The 16764-nt window shown below is 37.9% G+C and overlaps 1 protein-coding gene across 24 annotated transcripts in view; it reads right to left on the bottom strand.

Annotated features, from left to right (window-relative positions):
- PLEKHA5 (pleckstrin homology domain containing A5) overlaps positions 1 to 16764 on the bottom strand; it is a 159759-nt gene that overhangs the window by 85347 nt on the left and 57648 nt on the right. Inside the window, exons 4-5 of one of the 24 annotated variants that reach the window (XM_039708030.1) lie at positions 13869 to 13930; positions 5319 to 5368 (exon numbers count right to left, since the gene is read on the bottom strand). The exons of 21 other annotated variants lie outside the window; for them this stretch is intronic. In XM_039708030.1, the coding sequence (XP_039563964.1) occupies positions 5340 to 5368; positions 13869 to 13930 (91 nt within the window). In that variant the 3' untranslated portion in view covers positions 5319 to 5339. Of the gene's footprint in view, positions 1 to 5318; positions 5369 to 13868; positions 13931 to 16764 lie in introns of those variants that run through there. 2 more of the 24 variants (XM_039708022.1, XM_039708029.1) reach the window with 2 other exon arrangements.

The following is a 16764-nucleotide window of genomic DNA, read 5'->3' on the forward strand; positions in this document are numbered from 1 at the left end:
ATGAACTGCAAATAAATGCAGGGTAAAAGCTGCCATGGGGGCCAGGAAGGAACTGGTTAAAGAAAAGCAGCCAAGTGCTCAACCAGTGCCCAGGACACTCCTGCCAGGAGCCTGCTCAGAGCTAATGGGTGAGATCATCAAACCCTTCTCTGTCAGAAAAAGGCTGGCTCCAAAACCCACAAGTGCTAAAGCCCCAAGGCGAGTGACCTATTTTGAAACAATTTCACCTGTCACACTTAGAAGAGCAAAAATCTGGAGGGCAAAACCTGTGAAACGCTGTTTTCCGAAAAAGCATGGAATGTGAGACTTGAGCCAAGTATTAACAATGCAGAAATTAGCTGGAAAATACAAGAGTTTTGCCATCAGTCTATGGTAAGCAAAGCCATGCACTGTATTTCAAAATGTGACTGGATGGATTAATAAATTCAAGTTCTATTGATCTGTTTTTTTTAAAAATTCTTTCAGACTTAAATAAACAGAAATCACCATGGGTGGACTAAAAGAGTGGGATTCAAAACTGTGGTATTATACAGGCATGTGTTAAGTGGTCAATATTAGAGACTGTGCCTCCTTTTCTTGCTTGGCACATTTAATTTACAATACTGATCCACTGCTTGAAATGAAGTTAGCAATCTTCTCCTTTTTTTGATAGCATATGGTAAGTTTTATAGAAGTATTTAATCTCCTTCTAGCTCTGTGGCATTAAAGCCTCTCTTTGTAAGAGCTGTGCTATTTCCAGAAGAATCTAAATTTCATTAATAGCCTCCAGCCCTGAATTCAGTGTTAAGATCTGATGAAGCATTAGCACATGACACTGGAAGACAAAGATCTACCAGTTTTGAGACACAGAAGCTTACCAGAATGTAAGGGCTGATTTTGAGAGAGAAAATCTTAATATTTAATTACACTGACATTCTGGTTTTGTCCAGTTTTGAATTTCATTTAAAAATTAGCTATTCCTGAATGCCTTCAAACTGAGATTGCAGTCAGTGCTGAAGCACCATCATTTTCAACAAACAACTTCCTAAAAACTCAAGACAGCTAAGACTAATCCTAGCAGTCTGTATCAGAGCAGGATAACAGGACACACTTTGTTACTGCTGAACTACAGAGTTATGGACTGTTCCACCCAACACAATTTGCTATTTTCAAGAAGAAAAATTTTGTTCTTTTCAGCCAAACCAATACAAAGACAAAACAACATAATTGAGCCCAAGGAGCAGGGGAAGATAAAATTGCTCTGGACACATATGTGCAGACAACCACATGGCAATCTTTCTGTATATTCCACAGAATTTAGGGGTTTATGTTCACATCTAAGTTAGAAGACCTTCACTAAGTTATTTTACTAAGGTTTTTAGACATTTGATTTAGGGAACATGCTTCTGATTAGCTCAACAGGCTGCCTTATGGACAGTCAGTGTAAATGCTATAATATACAAAACCCTTAGGTCAAAAAGATATCCCATAGGAGTGAGGCTCATGCAGAAATGTCAGATGAACAAGACTCTTGGTGGTCACCAAGTTCAACCTCGTGCTCCAAGGTAAATCCAATGCCAGATCAGATTGCAAATGTCCAGTTCAGTCTCAAAAATCTTCAAGAAATACATGGAATCATTCGCTGCTCAAGAGGCTTGGGTTTTTTACTATATTTTTATTTTAATCTGTTAGAATGTGCTTTATTGCAGTTTATGACCATTGCTCTTTTTACAGTTCTGAAGAGACTGTGTCTCGTTTATAAAGTCCATGTAGTTAATGAAGGCTGCAGTTAAGTCCCTCTTTTGCCATCTCTTCAGGCTAAACACATTAATCTCCTTCAGCCTCTTGAGCAGAGAATGATTCCAAGTCTTTCTTAAAGATTTCTGAGACTCAAATGGGCAAGGACCTTTGCAATCTGATCTGGCATTGGGTTTACCTCTGAGCACGAGGCTGAACTTGATGACCACCAAGAGTCTTGTCCATCTTTCATTTCTGCAGGAGCCTCACTCCTGTGTGAAGAACTGACTTGCTGATCAGTGACAGAACAGTTCCACCCCAGCAGCAGCTCCAGGGAGACTCCCTGCAAACAACACTGAAACTTCAAACTGTTGATTGCTCATGGTGCAGTTAATTCCTCACCATTCATACCCCACACTCAGACACAGAGGTACCACATGAAGATGCATCAAAAGCCTTGCTGAATGCATGTGGCTTCTACTGTTTTCCCCCTCACAAGCAGAGGCAGTCACTGTAGGAGGTAGCCAGGTTGGTCAGGCAAGATTTTCCTTGATTTTTCCTGTTCCTTTCTCCATAGTGCCTGTTTCCAATTACCTTCCAGTCTTTCACATGGCTAGGAACAGTTTAAATGAGAACTCACTCTTTAATATTCACAGGGAAAAGGGTGAAGCTGACCAGTGTTTAATTCCCTGGATTATTCCCTTTCTTGCATTTTTTTTTTTTTAACATAGCAATGTTTGTCTATTTGCAGTCATCAGGGTTACCCATGTTGATAAAAATCACTCTCGTGGTGACATCTGTCAGCTCACTCAGCACCCTCTGTTTATGTTCCTGGAATAAGAATCCATGGCGGTTTCAAGCATCAGTCAAAAAATAATTTTAAAGTGAATGTCATATTAAAAAAAAAAACCCAAACCAACAAAAAGCAACCTAGGAGGGGTAGGGGCCTTAAGGTGGCTTATATCTGTCAAAACAGAAAAAAAAAAGAAAGAAGAAGAGGTGGAGCAACAAATGACCCCCAAAGGAAACACATGAATAGTCCAGGTTGCTAGAATGCTCCAGGATCTGCTGGGAGCTGCCGCCTGGTATTTCCTCTGTATCCACAACCCTACTGTAAATCTCTCTACTAAGAGTACTGAAGTGTCACCCAAACATTTATTTCAGCTTGCTCTGCTTCATTTAAGCTCGATACACCACGAGCAAAAATGATAATGAATTTGAAAGCAGGAATTTTGACTGCTTGCTGTTGACAGTACAGACAGAACAAGTTTTCCCAAAGGGAAAGCCCAACCTTGGCTTGCAACTGGAATGTCTTGCTCTGTCCCAAACATCAAAGAAGTTAAAGGCACGTAATGGAAACTGCATGCAGCATGAACATCACCAGCCCAGCAACCTCAGCAGGCAAGGCAAGCCCTCAACAGCCCATGGGGCACTTTTTCCCAATTACATGACACACAAAGACACTGACAGAACCTTAAATGAGCTTGGGAATAACCAGGCAGCATTTAGAGTTGCAGTCTTTCTAGAATAACATGTTTATATACAGCCTTTGATTCTGTGCATTGGAAATGAAAAGAAGCAAAGTGAATGTTTCCTCCTTCCCAATGCTTTCAGAGGAAGGAACAGCATTTTTAGATCTACTGCTCAAAGACCAAGATTAAAGCAAATGTTGGGTTAAAGAATGCATTCATTTTACAAACATATATACATTGCTACAGCATCTTTTATTAAAGCAAACTGCACTCTCCTGCTGCAGGAGTTGCCATTAGGCAACAGCTGAGACAAAAATTTGAGGGAATTTTAGCTCGCTGCTGAAGCCAACACCAGTCAGAACCTACTCTTCACTCAATCACAGAAAGGTCCAACACCAGTCAGAACCTACCCTTCACTCAATCACAGAAAGGTCTGGGCTGGAAGGGACTTTAGGGATCCTCTGGTTCCACCCATCCTGCCATGGGCAGGGACACCTTCCACGGTCCGAGGGTGCTCCAAGCCCTGTCCAGCCTGGCCTCGGGCACTTCCAGGGATGAAGCATTCACAGCTTCCCTGGGCACCCTGTGCCAGTGCCTCACCAGCCTCACAGTAATGAATTTCTTCCTAACTCCCACCTAAACCTGCCTTTCTCAAATCAAAACCACTGCATCAAAAACACTGTCACTATCTGCCTGTGTAAGCTCCTCTCCCTCCTTTTTCTAAAACCCCCTCAGCTCCTTCCCTTGCTTTTCTAAAATGCACTTCATGTTTAATCCAGGATGCAGCTCTTCAGGAAAGAGCAGTCATGAAACCTGATTATTTAGAGATTTTATTCACCGGAAAACAGATTTTCAAGCATGTGCCAGACATGAAGGACCCACAGTCTCCCACAACTCATTTAGGCCTGAATCTTCCGAGATGGAAGTCAGACACTTATTCCATTCCCTGAAGCCTGTGGCAGTCTTCTGCTCCCCCCAGTGGTAAAAACCCAAATATAATCCACAAGGAGGCCACTGAAGCAGCATCACAGGCTCACACAGCACTGTTCTCAGAGCTTCTTCAAACCCAAAATCTCCAGTATGCAAAGGATTTTTGTTCTACAAAACATAAACAGTCTAAATCAACCTTTGTACTGCTTTGTGTAAAAAAAGTTTTTGGAATTGATGAAGTAGCTGCTAATGGAAACATTTAAAATTAACCTATAATCCTGAAGTTGACAGCAATTTTCTTGGGTTATGACAAAAGGAAAAAATAATTTAAATATAAAAATATTTTTCATACAAGTATTAGTAGCAATCTTCTGTTTAAAAAAAGTCACAGGAAGCTGATGCCACACAGACATTGCTTGCCTACTCTTATCACCCTTGTAATCTTTTCTTTCTCTCAAAATGTTTTTGTAAAGTGAGCATAAGAATACTATTTCCTGAAAGATGAACCAAATGACTATGCAGAAAATAATTCTGACAGTGTAATTTGAGAATACATATCTTAAGTACAGTAAACACTCTTCTATACTCAGAGACTGACTGCAAAATGATGTTATTTGCAATATTTTTTGGCTTATATTAGTGGCACCTGTGACTCCTTACCTTCAGTAAGGAATGGTAAGAAAAGAACCCCAGGGATTTTTTAATTTCATGCATTGAATGAGGTGGTGAGCCACTGAACCCATACTGGAAGGGGGTTTTTTTTGTTTGTTTGTTCTACTGCATTTTTTATTATTTTAAATTTTCCTAATAAAGAACTGTTATTCCTATTCCCATATATTTTCCTGAGAGCTTTTTAATTTCAAAATTATAATAATTCAGAGGGACAGGGTTTACATTTTCCATTTCAAGAGAGGCTCCTGCATTCCTTAGCAGACACCTGGCTTTTCAAACCAAGGCATGTTGGTATCAGCATCACCACAAGCTGCACTGAAGCCAGCAAGGCAAGGTGTGCACAAGGATCTTTCATTACATCCATGGACAGTGCTGGAAATGGGTGACCAGCAAAGAGCTACTGCTCAAACTTAAAGGCAGCACTGCTCTTTGAGTCAGGAGAGCTGAAACCCACCTTGCTGAGTTGAAATTAGGTGTGTCCATCACAGCAATGAGAAGACAAGGAGTTTTAGACTCCAGTAAAGGGGAGAAACACTTGTTTATTTCCTTCTATATTATTCTTCTTTTTTTTTCTCTCCCTAAAAAGGAAGGTGCTAAATCAGTGGGATTGGCTGAAGTGGTCCAGAGAATTACGCGCTTTAAAACCACTGAGTTCATGAGTTTTAAGACCTAACAGCTTTCTGAATTTCATTTCCATGCTTGTCTTTCAAATGTATTTTGCAGACTTTCCCTGAGGATTAAGATGACAATGTGACAAGCAGCTCTCTAAGGATTTTTCTCCACTGTCTTTTAACGATTTTGCAAATGTTCATGCCAGTGCACAGCAGTTGCTTAGCTTCACTGGCATAGTTTCTATAAGTACATTCCAGTCAGGTTAGGTCAGTCACTTTGATATCTCAAAAATAATCAGAATACCAAATATTCACTACTTGAGCTTGAGAAGACACATTTCCCCCAATAATTACAACAAGACTCACATTACAAACAGTTCAGCTCTTTGCAGAATGAATTCTGATGATCCACATCTAATGGATACTGCCTGTCAGAAAATGTGAATTCAATGCTTGGACAGAAACAGAATTACTGATAACCATCTCCAGGGTCATAAAGGACTTGATAACACTCTGAAAAAACATCTGGTTAGAAGTCATAAGCTTCTCTATTCTACACACTGGGGGTAGTTGTTTCTTACATAAATGACATGCCAAAGTTATTGATAAATAACTTTAAACTTGTAAATTACAATTTCTGCCTCTAGAGCAAGGACTGTGATGTCAACAGAATCAGCAAAGGAATCTATTGTCTTCAACTAATTTCTTTTCTAGATAAAGAGCAGCAGGGTCTTACTGATTATTATCCCTTATTACTACAATTCTTCAATTAAAAAGGTTTCTTCTATTTTCATTCAATATGAGAAAGCTGAAGAGAAGTGGAAGGGTATTCACCAGTCACAGTGTCTACATTTTTATCTGTAAGAATGCTATTGGTGTGTGCATGAGGGTTTTTCTTTACCCAAGTTAAGGGTAAAGAAAGTGTAGACTATTTGCAGACACCAAAATGCTTTTAATGAAAAAGGGTCCAGTGGTTCAGTGTTCAAATTGTAAATTTGAAAACTGCCACGGGGATATCAGAGCTTTGCAGGGAACAAGCTGGAAACATTTTACAACTATTGAAAGCATTTTCCTTCTAATATTTTTCAAGGAAATGGCTGTGCCATTTTCATTTAATCTTTTATATAAAACTATGGAAATAACAAGAGACAAAAAATGGAGCCTGGGAAGCAGAAATGCTTTCTGGATCAGAAGTCTAGAAGTGTTAGAGGAACTACAATATGGTTGTGGTTAGTGTAAAGCAGGGGCTAAACTTATGTACAGGTAAGGACACCCCATGCACTCACATCACCCTGACATTTCTGAGCTTCTCTTCTCTTGGCTGCTGTGCTATTGCTTTTCCACACAGCTCTCTGACTTTTTTCCAGCTCTGCACAGGTGCAGCAGAAGCTTTCATACATTTTGAGGTGAAAATGGAGAAGGGGAATGCAGTCAGAGACTCTCAATATCACTTCAACACAGTTGTCAGAAAATGACACATTACCACTCTACCAGACATGTCACTGTAACATAAAATTAAGAAATTAAATACATCTAATTCTGTTGAAGTACCACACTGATTAATACATTTAATAGTCCTGTCTTAACAAAATTGAAACTGTTCTTACTTGGCTTCAACACAGAGGAGGCAATGAAATAAAAAACTGCATCCAATGGATAAAATTATCAATCTGAATCTGTCCTGTGAGTGTGAACCATTACAGGACACAATGAGACAAGAACATCTTGGTGCTCAGCACCCTGAGCTGATGAATTTATGACCTTGAACTTCCTGTTACAGGGCAGTACCACAGTAAGATACCAGAACAGAATTCCATTTCTAAATGGAATAATGCAAAGCTGGTAGCTAAGACATTGAAACCAATCCAGCTTCATGAGCAAGAAGTTCCTCTGGGGCTATTTGGATTTTCTTCCTATGAGGCCAGGTGCAGATTTGCCCTGACATGCATTTCAGGGCCTGAGGTATTTGACTGACAGTCATCATCAAGCTAATTACATCAGGGATGTGCCCTTTGGCTCCACCAGGCTTCCTCTGTGATCCTGGTTAAGTAAACCTCTGTTTCCACCCCCAATTTGTATTACCATGATACAAAATACTCCCCACCATTAAAACAGATAAATACAACTAAACAGCTAAATACAACTAAACAGCTGAATACAACAGCTTAATGTTAAGTAAACCTCTGTTTCCATTCCAGATTTGTACTGTCATGATACAAAATACTCCCCACCATTAAAACAGCTAAATGCAACAGCTAAATGCAACAGCTAAATGCAACAGCTAAATGCAACAGCTAAATGCAACAGCTAAATGCAACAGCTAAATGCAACAGCGAGATACTAATGCTGCAATGGAAGGTTGTGGGGAACATTCTCTACCTATTTCTGATCATTTAGGCAGCTGGAAATTCACTTCAGCTGCTCCTGCAGGAAGCACATCATGGCCAAAATCACACTGTACTTGGAGACACTTTCAGAGGCAGCATTAAAGAACTTATTTTGACAGCCTCAGTTTGAGGACCACTAAGGATATCTGTCTTGTGTTTGCTCACAGAGGGAACAAATGCACTGGGCAGAGTGGGCTGAAGCAGATGGTATTACCAAAACTGGTGTTGTTTAAGTCATGCCTTTCCTTCTCTGCTATGACAACCTTGATGGCTTGGGTTATTTTCTCCAGGAGGAAAAAAATTCATCCTATTTCTCAGAACAGTAAAAAAAAAAAAAAAGAAAGAAAAATTCTAACACGGAGATCCCACTCAAGATACAATGTCTCATACCAGACAAATTTCTATTGAGTAAAATTGTTAAGATTTGTATTGATATCCTGTGTCTTAATGACAGCTCTGAAAACGTTTTTATATTTCTCAGCACCTTTTTTCCCCTCCAAAACCCCCATCATATGTTGAGACCATCTTGTCAAAAAGAACTGTCCATTTAAAATAATGCAATAAATCCATTTTGCTGGTTTTGTTTTTAACTTAATAATGGGTCATACTTAAAGGGACCTCAAGACTCCGTAACAAATCCTGCTCCATTAAAACTTTGCAGTTCTTTCCACTAAAGATGTTACTCAGTGCTGTCACCAAACACAATGTTTTCACTGATTAAAAGGTTTTTATTCAGTTGCCCATATGTAAATGTTCATGTAAATGACAGATTTTCTACCAATATGGTTATGTTATGGTACCTATATAACTGCCTGGAAAAAATCCCTGTACACATTATTATATATATTATGGCAAAAGAGGCAAAGAGACCATCTGAAATATAAATACAGCCAAATTTGGGAATAAACTTAAAGACTGAAAATATTGAAATACGGATTAAGTTAATAATTTCCAGATAAATAGGGAGATATAAAACATGGAAACCTTTTGGTATTTCAGGCAAGATATGAATTGCAGACACTTCCCTTCAAGTGGCCTGAAGTACATAATAATTAACATTTCCTTTCTTTTTCCCGCAATGGTCATACTTTGAAAGTTTTAATTGGCTTGGAAAAAATGAAGTCACTTTATGGTACATGCTTCCATTAAATTCAGAGTAGCTTAAGGAAAGCAGAAAGTAATTCCAGTTTTCTTACAGCCACTGACATGTTTAAATACTAAACTGTTGTCTCCCCACCACAGCACTGAAATGTGCACAAGACAATACCCTGAAAACATTGTAAAACATGGAAACATGCATATACAAAGAAAGTGATGTTGTACTGAAAACACACTGAAAAAATTCAAGCTTATGTATCATTTTGAGAAGCATTCCTTTTTTTTCTTTTGGTTTTTCCATTTTTCCTATGTTCTTGGAGAGAGGATGGAAATTCTGATCTACAAAATGTTTTACTTACTCTTGGTCATCGTTTAGGAAATTTAAAGTTCCAAACAATCCCTCTATACAAAATCATTTGCTAAATTTTCATTCACAGATATGCCCAATAAATATCTATTCACCACTGAATTGCAAAGATCTAGTGTATTCATGGCAAAAAACATCCAGAATTCACAGGACTGTATTTAATACCCATTTTAAACCTCAGTGTACTGAAAAAGTAGACAATTTTTATCTCATTCAGCAAGGACTCAGCCAGCTCATTATTTCCACTCTCATGGTGCAAAAAAAAAAAAAAAAAAAAACCAGAATTCACAGGACTGTATTTAATACCCATTTTAAACCTCAGTGTACTGAAAAAGTAGACAATTTTTATCTCATTCAGCAAGGACTCAGCCAGCTCATTATTTCCATTCTCATGGTGCAAAAAAAAAAAAAGCGCCATTTAAAAAAAAAATAACACAATCCCAAATATTTTTGTTTTTCACTTTAACAGACCATTTCTCAACTTATTCTGGACACACAGAAAGAACTAATAATGCCTTCTTTACTTTTCCATAAAATCTCAGACTCAATTACACATGGCTGACATTAGAGCCAATTATTTTAAATGAGAACTGGTGTACATTTTCTTGTTCACTTGGAAAAGTAAATTTAGCTCATGCTTGTGAAACATAGCTCCACTCCTTCCTCCACTTCATACAAAAAAAACCCCCAAAAAACAAACTAATAAATGGCAGTATCAGATTGTAACAAACTGTATAAAATAGGTCAAGATCTGATGCAGAATGCTGACAAGGTTTTTAGACACAACCTTCAGCCTAAAATTGTCACAGGCTCTCCATGCCCTCCATCTGGCACACCAAGTGAGTATGTGCAATTGTCAGCAGTAGTAAAATCTCTTATTCAGAGCACAGTGTGAATGGAAGAAGGCTGAGCCTTCACTGTCCAAAAGATGTTAATAATTCAAAACACAGTTGGCAGGCAGCTAAAGTGCTACATATACAAAGGCTCCCCTTCACCTCACATCCTTAACTGATTTTTCCCCCCTGTGCAAACAATTATATTTATGAAAACTCAAGGAAAAAGTTTAAATAAACATTATTTCAGCAGTGGTGCTCCCTCAAAAGGACTAAAGCCACCACCACATTCTCACTGCTTTCCTGCTGAAAAAGTGCCACAGAAGTCAGTGACTTTTTATTCATGTGAAAAACAAAATTTATTTTTTCATATTCTTCAGAAAATAACTCAACAGGTTGAATTTCATGCCTTACATTTTCAGTCACACGAGTGAGCTCCTCAAGCTCCTTCCAGAGACCTCCAGCTTCTAAAAATCAGAACACCTACATGGCACAATCCTAGGAACTTAAATCTTCCAGCCTGCCAATTACAATATATTGATCCAAAATAAAAGACAAGGAAATCCTAATGACGGCTAACATGTCTAAAATGACTGAATAATAATATCCCTTAGCATGGAAAAGCATAATTTTATTCAATTTCAGTCCTCAGTTCTGTGCAATTTAAATGCATTTTGAATAATCTTGTTCAGCCAGCAGCCCTTACACACATTCACCTCTCTCTGCATGTTCTCTATGTGTATATATTTTATATACATATTTATGCACATACCTATCTAGAAATATAAATAAACCAACAAAACTAGCACAGAGTAAAACTGCAGTAAAACAAAAGGCAATATATGGTCAAGTTTTCTCAGTTCTCAAAATAGCCTCTTTATGCACAACCACAGTAAGATCATAAACACAAGGAAAATTTTTTTTCCACAAGCTGCCCATGACCCAAACTGGACTTAAATGTTCAATAAAATGGTTACAGACAAGAGAAGCTCTGCAGAAGAGAGAGGATCTTACCTACAAAATTCAGCTAACCTTCATAACAATAATGGAAGAATTCAGCTTTTTGGAAAACTAACCAGAGTCAGCACTTACTTCAAAGGAAAGAATAAATATCCTGAAGAGTAAAATAGACACAATCAAGGTTACAAAAATAGCTTGAGATGTTTAACACTTGCAAATTTCTGCTTTCCTTTAGACTAAAAACTGTTCTTTTACAAAACCCGTGAAAGACAACTTCCTGAGAGGTTTGAAGTTCTCTAGGACTGCTGTTTGTCCAGAAATTGCTCTGTGGTAAATCTGTGTACCTTCATATTATCCTCCAGATCTCAGAGAGACACAGCTCAAGGCACCTGAAGGCACCACCACTATCCAACAACATGTTCCAGCCAGGAGTGAAAACTCATATTAGAAGTAACTAAGAATTAGAAATAACAATAATAACTAATATTAGAAATAACTAATAATGCTTTGAAGGTAACAAGTTAGTGTGACAAGTACATGTTGGTTCTTGTTTTGGTTTTTTTTTTGGTTGAGGTTGGGATTGAAAGTTTTTGAGATACTTTGAAGGTAACAAGTTAGTGTCACAAGTACATGTTGGTTCTTGTTTTGTTTTTTTTTTTTTGGTTGAGGTTGGGATTGAAAGTTTTTGAGATGGTATTCTGTGTTTAGACTTAAATGTTTATTTTTTAATCTATGTTACAGTCTCACAAGCAGTGCGTTTTGTAGTATTTTGCTAACATGTTACAAAAGGGATAACTATATTTTTTAATAAGGTCTTTTAAGTCTAAACTATTTAATTAAGAAATGACACTTAAATTTTTGTTTTTAACTTAATAACTAATCACTTGAAGTCAGCAATGCTGACTTTTTAATTATAAAATACTACTTAAACTTATGAAGAACGTGAAGGAGGACTAGCTTCTGCTTTAAAAATGTTGTTTTACATATATTACTACATTCTAAAACCCCAAAATTTAAGATTTTTACTTTGTGATATTACACACACCTAATCAAAGTACATACTCGTAATTTTAGTGTAATCAATTAATTTTGGAAGCTTTCTCCCCAGCCTCAGGCAAATGCAGTGCTCTCTTAGGGGTCAGAGTCTGTCAGCACAGCAAGTCCAAAACCCTCAGCAGCCAGGACTCCAGCAGCAGCAGCAGGGTGATTTGTTTTGCTCAGCACAGGTCTGCAGTTCCCCCTGGCTGCCTCTCCTCCATCATCTGTCAGAGCAGCAATCCAGAATCCCGTTCTGGCAGCCCAGGCACAGCTTTTCTGACAGGTTATGACAGCCCTTTGCCACCACGAGGCCTCAATTAAATGCATTATCCTCAGGCTTTAACAAAAATCTTAACTCCTGCACCCATTTAGACCATTTTCCCCGGAAACCCCACATTAGGGGGTCAAGCAAACTCATGTTCAAGCACTCAAGATTCACATATCATCCTCCCTCCCCTCCCTCTTCCAGCCAGGAGTGTCAGAGTGGTGATGAAGCTTAAGGGCTTATATTGATTCTACTCCTATAAATCAGGTCAGCTGGAATCATAACAGGGGTTGTGTTTGGCAAGAGCCTCTTTGTCAGACTCAGCAAATTCACAGACAAGCAGCTTTTCCCATTGTAATCCAAATCTTTTATCCAAAAGACTGAAGTATATATCCACAATCACAACAGGATAAAGGCTGTCCACTTTTAAAAACAAGCTCCCCTCCCAAACTCAAAATATTTGTGAATGCATTAGTGCTAAGAGCTCCCATCTCATTCCAGTGATGAACTGTGTCACCAAAACCTTAAAACACACATGAAGTTCAGCCATGATATTAAATCATCTTTATTCACCCACAGGTAAGTGAAATTAGGAAACAACTTTTTTTTTGGGAATAGAAGTGGGTGGTGTCAGTTTATCAATTCACTCCCTGCTTCTTACAACCCCAGTTTAGAGGTTTTAAAAATATATTGCCAACTGATTTTTTTTTGCTACAAGTTAAATGCCTTGCATTAAAGAATTTAATAGTTATAATTTGCAGATGGTTCTTGGAGGAAAACAAGGTTTTAAATCAAGTGCAAGAAGTAAGCCCTGATAATACTTTGAATCATAAATCCTGCCTTCCCCATAGTTAATTAGAAGTTAATTAAATCCTAAGCCGTATCAAGCATTCACCTTAACTACTACAAAGACTATAAATTTGTTCAGAAATTCCTACTATATCTTACCAACGTGCCAAACCTCAGTTGTAACAAAGAACTGGGAGATACCTTTTCCTATTCCTTAGCTGGTTAAAGAAGGAAATACATGCACAGCAGCAAAACTAACATCATAACACCTAACTTACCCTGTTGGGCAATTTGTCTTGAACCCAAGTACTGTAAACATCTTTTAGCATTGTCTTAAATAATCATCTTTTCAAAGACTACTCAAGCCTCCTCTAAAATATGAGATGCATGAAATAATCCAGGTTTTAAACCAACATTGGTTAAAACAACATAATGAAAAATGACTGAGAAGTGATGAAGAACTGTTGCTATATTTAGAACAGTTAGCTAATTTGAACTCAGAGGAAAAAAAAAAATTATGCCAATTTTTCTGCCCAGCCCAGCATTCGTGTTAAAAAAGCAATTCTTCTGCAGTAAAGAAATTAACACACATATTATTTCACTGAAGTGAAGCATGGCAGAGCCATTTCAAACAGATCCCACTATCAGAGCAGAGAGCCAAGTGTGAAGCTGAGTTTTATCTGAGATATCTAAAGGCATCAGAAAGGGAAAGAGATGAATATCAACTCACCAAAAGCAGCGAGGCTCGTCTCACATCTCCACTTGCCAGTTCCAAGAGGAATCATATGTGCACTGATAGAAGGATGACAAAAGGGCATGCTGTGCTCTCCTCCACCCGCCTTGAGTGACAGCTCTGCTCACAGGCACACGCTGCAAAATCTCAAACAGTGGGGACCTGAGAGAGCATGCTCAGTGCCTCATTTAAAGTGGCCTGATGCTTCATCTCAGCAGGAGATGGCCTACTTCCAAACAATTTCAGAACTTTAAGTCAAATCTAAAATCGTTAATTGGAATACGCAAAACTCAGCCACCAAGCAGCACTGATTTTTTTTCCCCCCTCTCTTTTTTGTTTTAAATCTGGGCTGATGCACAGATAATTATTTGCACTACTTCCCTGAAGGGCATCCTGAGGCTTGAACACTATCATCATGTGCTCCACTGTAATTGCATGATGCCACTGCAACAGATTGAAAACCTTTTTCAGGACAGGATATGGTTTGAACACTCAGCAGCGCAATTCATAAATCAGACAAAGACAACAGATCTGCTGAATTGTGTCCATATTGATTTAGGAATTAGCCTACCTGCTGATTTATGGGCAGGTTTTTTAATTATTTATTTTTTTTTTTTTTTAGGGTGAGGGAGGCAAGCCAAAAGGCTAGAGAACTGTCTAACCAGCTGGGCAGGTTTTTTAATTATTTATTAATTTTTATTTTTTTTTTAGGGTGAGGGAGGCAAGCCAAAAGGCTAGAGAACTGTCTAACCAGTGACTGCTTGAGAACAGTCTAGCAAATGATTTATGTTCCAGAGCCATTTACCTCCACTTAAAGTCTCTTTATACATAAAGAAACCACTTAGCTTCTTAATGAAACAATTTATTTGGATATCAGAAGTCATGTTATTCACATGCAAAAATCCTGTGAAGCAGATATTCAAACCTTTTCCCCTCAGGACATGAACACCTTTTAATACACCCACAGACAAGTGGATCAGAAGTCTTCCGTGTTTTGGTTTTCTCCATCTCACAGTCCTCTTTCCATATTTATTGTATATTCATTTTTTCAAATGAATACACAAAGTTTTCCTCCTCTTGTGAGAAGAAAAAAGCTGTGCCCCAGGCACTTCTGGTTTTATAAAATGCTTTCCTACTTATCATTCAAGCTGAAAGCAGAGCCAGGCAGGATACTTCATAAATGCTGCATTTTAAAGGATGCTGTATAAAAGAGCAGCACAGCCCTCCTCCTGGTCTGCACCACACCTAAGCACAAGAAAAAGACTCAGAATAAACTCTACCATCAAATCCTCTCTTTCCAGGATGGTGGATATTGGACAATACAATAGTTGGCAGAGAAGCAGGACAATATTCTTAAGCTTCATTAATGTCTGTAAGTAACTTAAAAATTGGATTTTCCTGTTTATCCAAAAATGCTTGTATTTACTTACAAGGATCAGCAACTTCAGACACAGAGTTTTGAAGCCTAAGACCTTCACTCCGCACTCCAATGGTTTAAAAATCCTCTTTACCGAGGTAATTATTTGAACATTAATCCTTGCCCCTTTCATTTGAATTCGCACAGAATGAGAGGAAGTATTTCCACTTCAGCAATTCCTTCCAGCCATAAACCCAGAAGTCAAGGTGCACAACAGAGCTGTGGCACGGCTGAACCTGATTTCATAAACACACCCAAACACCCCAGTCCATATTCCAGAGACACTATAAAAACTAGTTCATTTATAGTCATAAATAAACTTTTTAATTTATTTTTACCAAACTTTTAGTCTTTTGTCATCTAACTTTTTTTCATCATTTGTTCTGTTATTGTTCTCTGAACTCCCATGTGGATTCAGAACATAAATCAAAATTTCATTTAAAAATAAATATTTTTAATTTAAAATTTTATTTTTAAAATGCAAGGTGCCATAGACATAAGAGCTGCTTCCTGAATGAGAAATGTTTTCATCCAGGCTTGCACTACCTTCGTTCAGAAAATAAAATAAATAAATAAATGCTATTGCACAAAGTATTACTTGTATGAATCCACAGCTACCTGATCAGTAGTTTGCAGTTTCTACATATAGAAGATGAGGAAGGGGGAAAAGAAGCTGCTAACAAAACCCATTACAATTGAAGTAAACACTGTTCTCTTGTTTCAAGTTCATTTCCCTTCTCTTCCCAAAATCCCATTAAGCTGAGCACAAATTACAATAGACAACAGTTCACAAGTTCAAAAGGTTTGCTCTGAAGTTAAGTTTCTGTGGGTATATTCTCTGCAAAAGACAATTTTTTATGGAAAAAAAAACCAACCCAAAACCCTCTGCACTTCTTGGACAAGTGCCCAACTTTACAGAAGCATAAGGAAATTTTAGGACATTTTTGTTTTTTTCTGTTGATGAATCTGTATTTTATTGTTTTAATGGCCTACAAATTGTAGCCACAATAATGAAATGCAAAGGGGTTATGAGTAGCACATAAAGCCAAAATAATTTGATTTCTCAACTAATGCAGAACAGTTGCAAAGCATTCTCTTGCTGACCTTGAAAGGGTTTCCTTTACAATGACATAAATTTGAGTTTCAAGATCTTGATAAGGAAGTTTTATAGTGAGTGAGTAAATCTGCCAATTTGCCATCTAATAAACATGTCTTGAAAGAAAAAAAATAATTGAATTAATACATAAGTAGGGAAATGTAGCCTGCACACAGGACTTCTAAGAAAATAATTCTTCTGAATACGACAAAGCTGGGATTAAAATAAAACAGCCCTGGAAGCTGAAACATTTTTCTAGAGTTTCTGCACTGATATCCAAACCAAACCACACAAAACACTAAAATCATGCCAGACCACTGTGTTATAAAGACAGTGAGTCTCAGAGAGTGCTGCAGGAACACAATTAATTTCAGTGAACT

Source organism: Passer montanus, unplaced genomic scaffold, assembly GCF_014805655.1.
Source record: "Passer montanus isolate IOZ18808 unplaced genomic scaffold, ASM1480565v1 scaffold20, whole genome shotgun sequence".
NCBI lineage: Eukaryota > Metazoa > Chordata > Aves > Passeriformes > Passeridae > Passer > Passer montanus.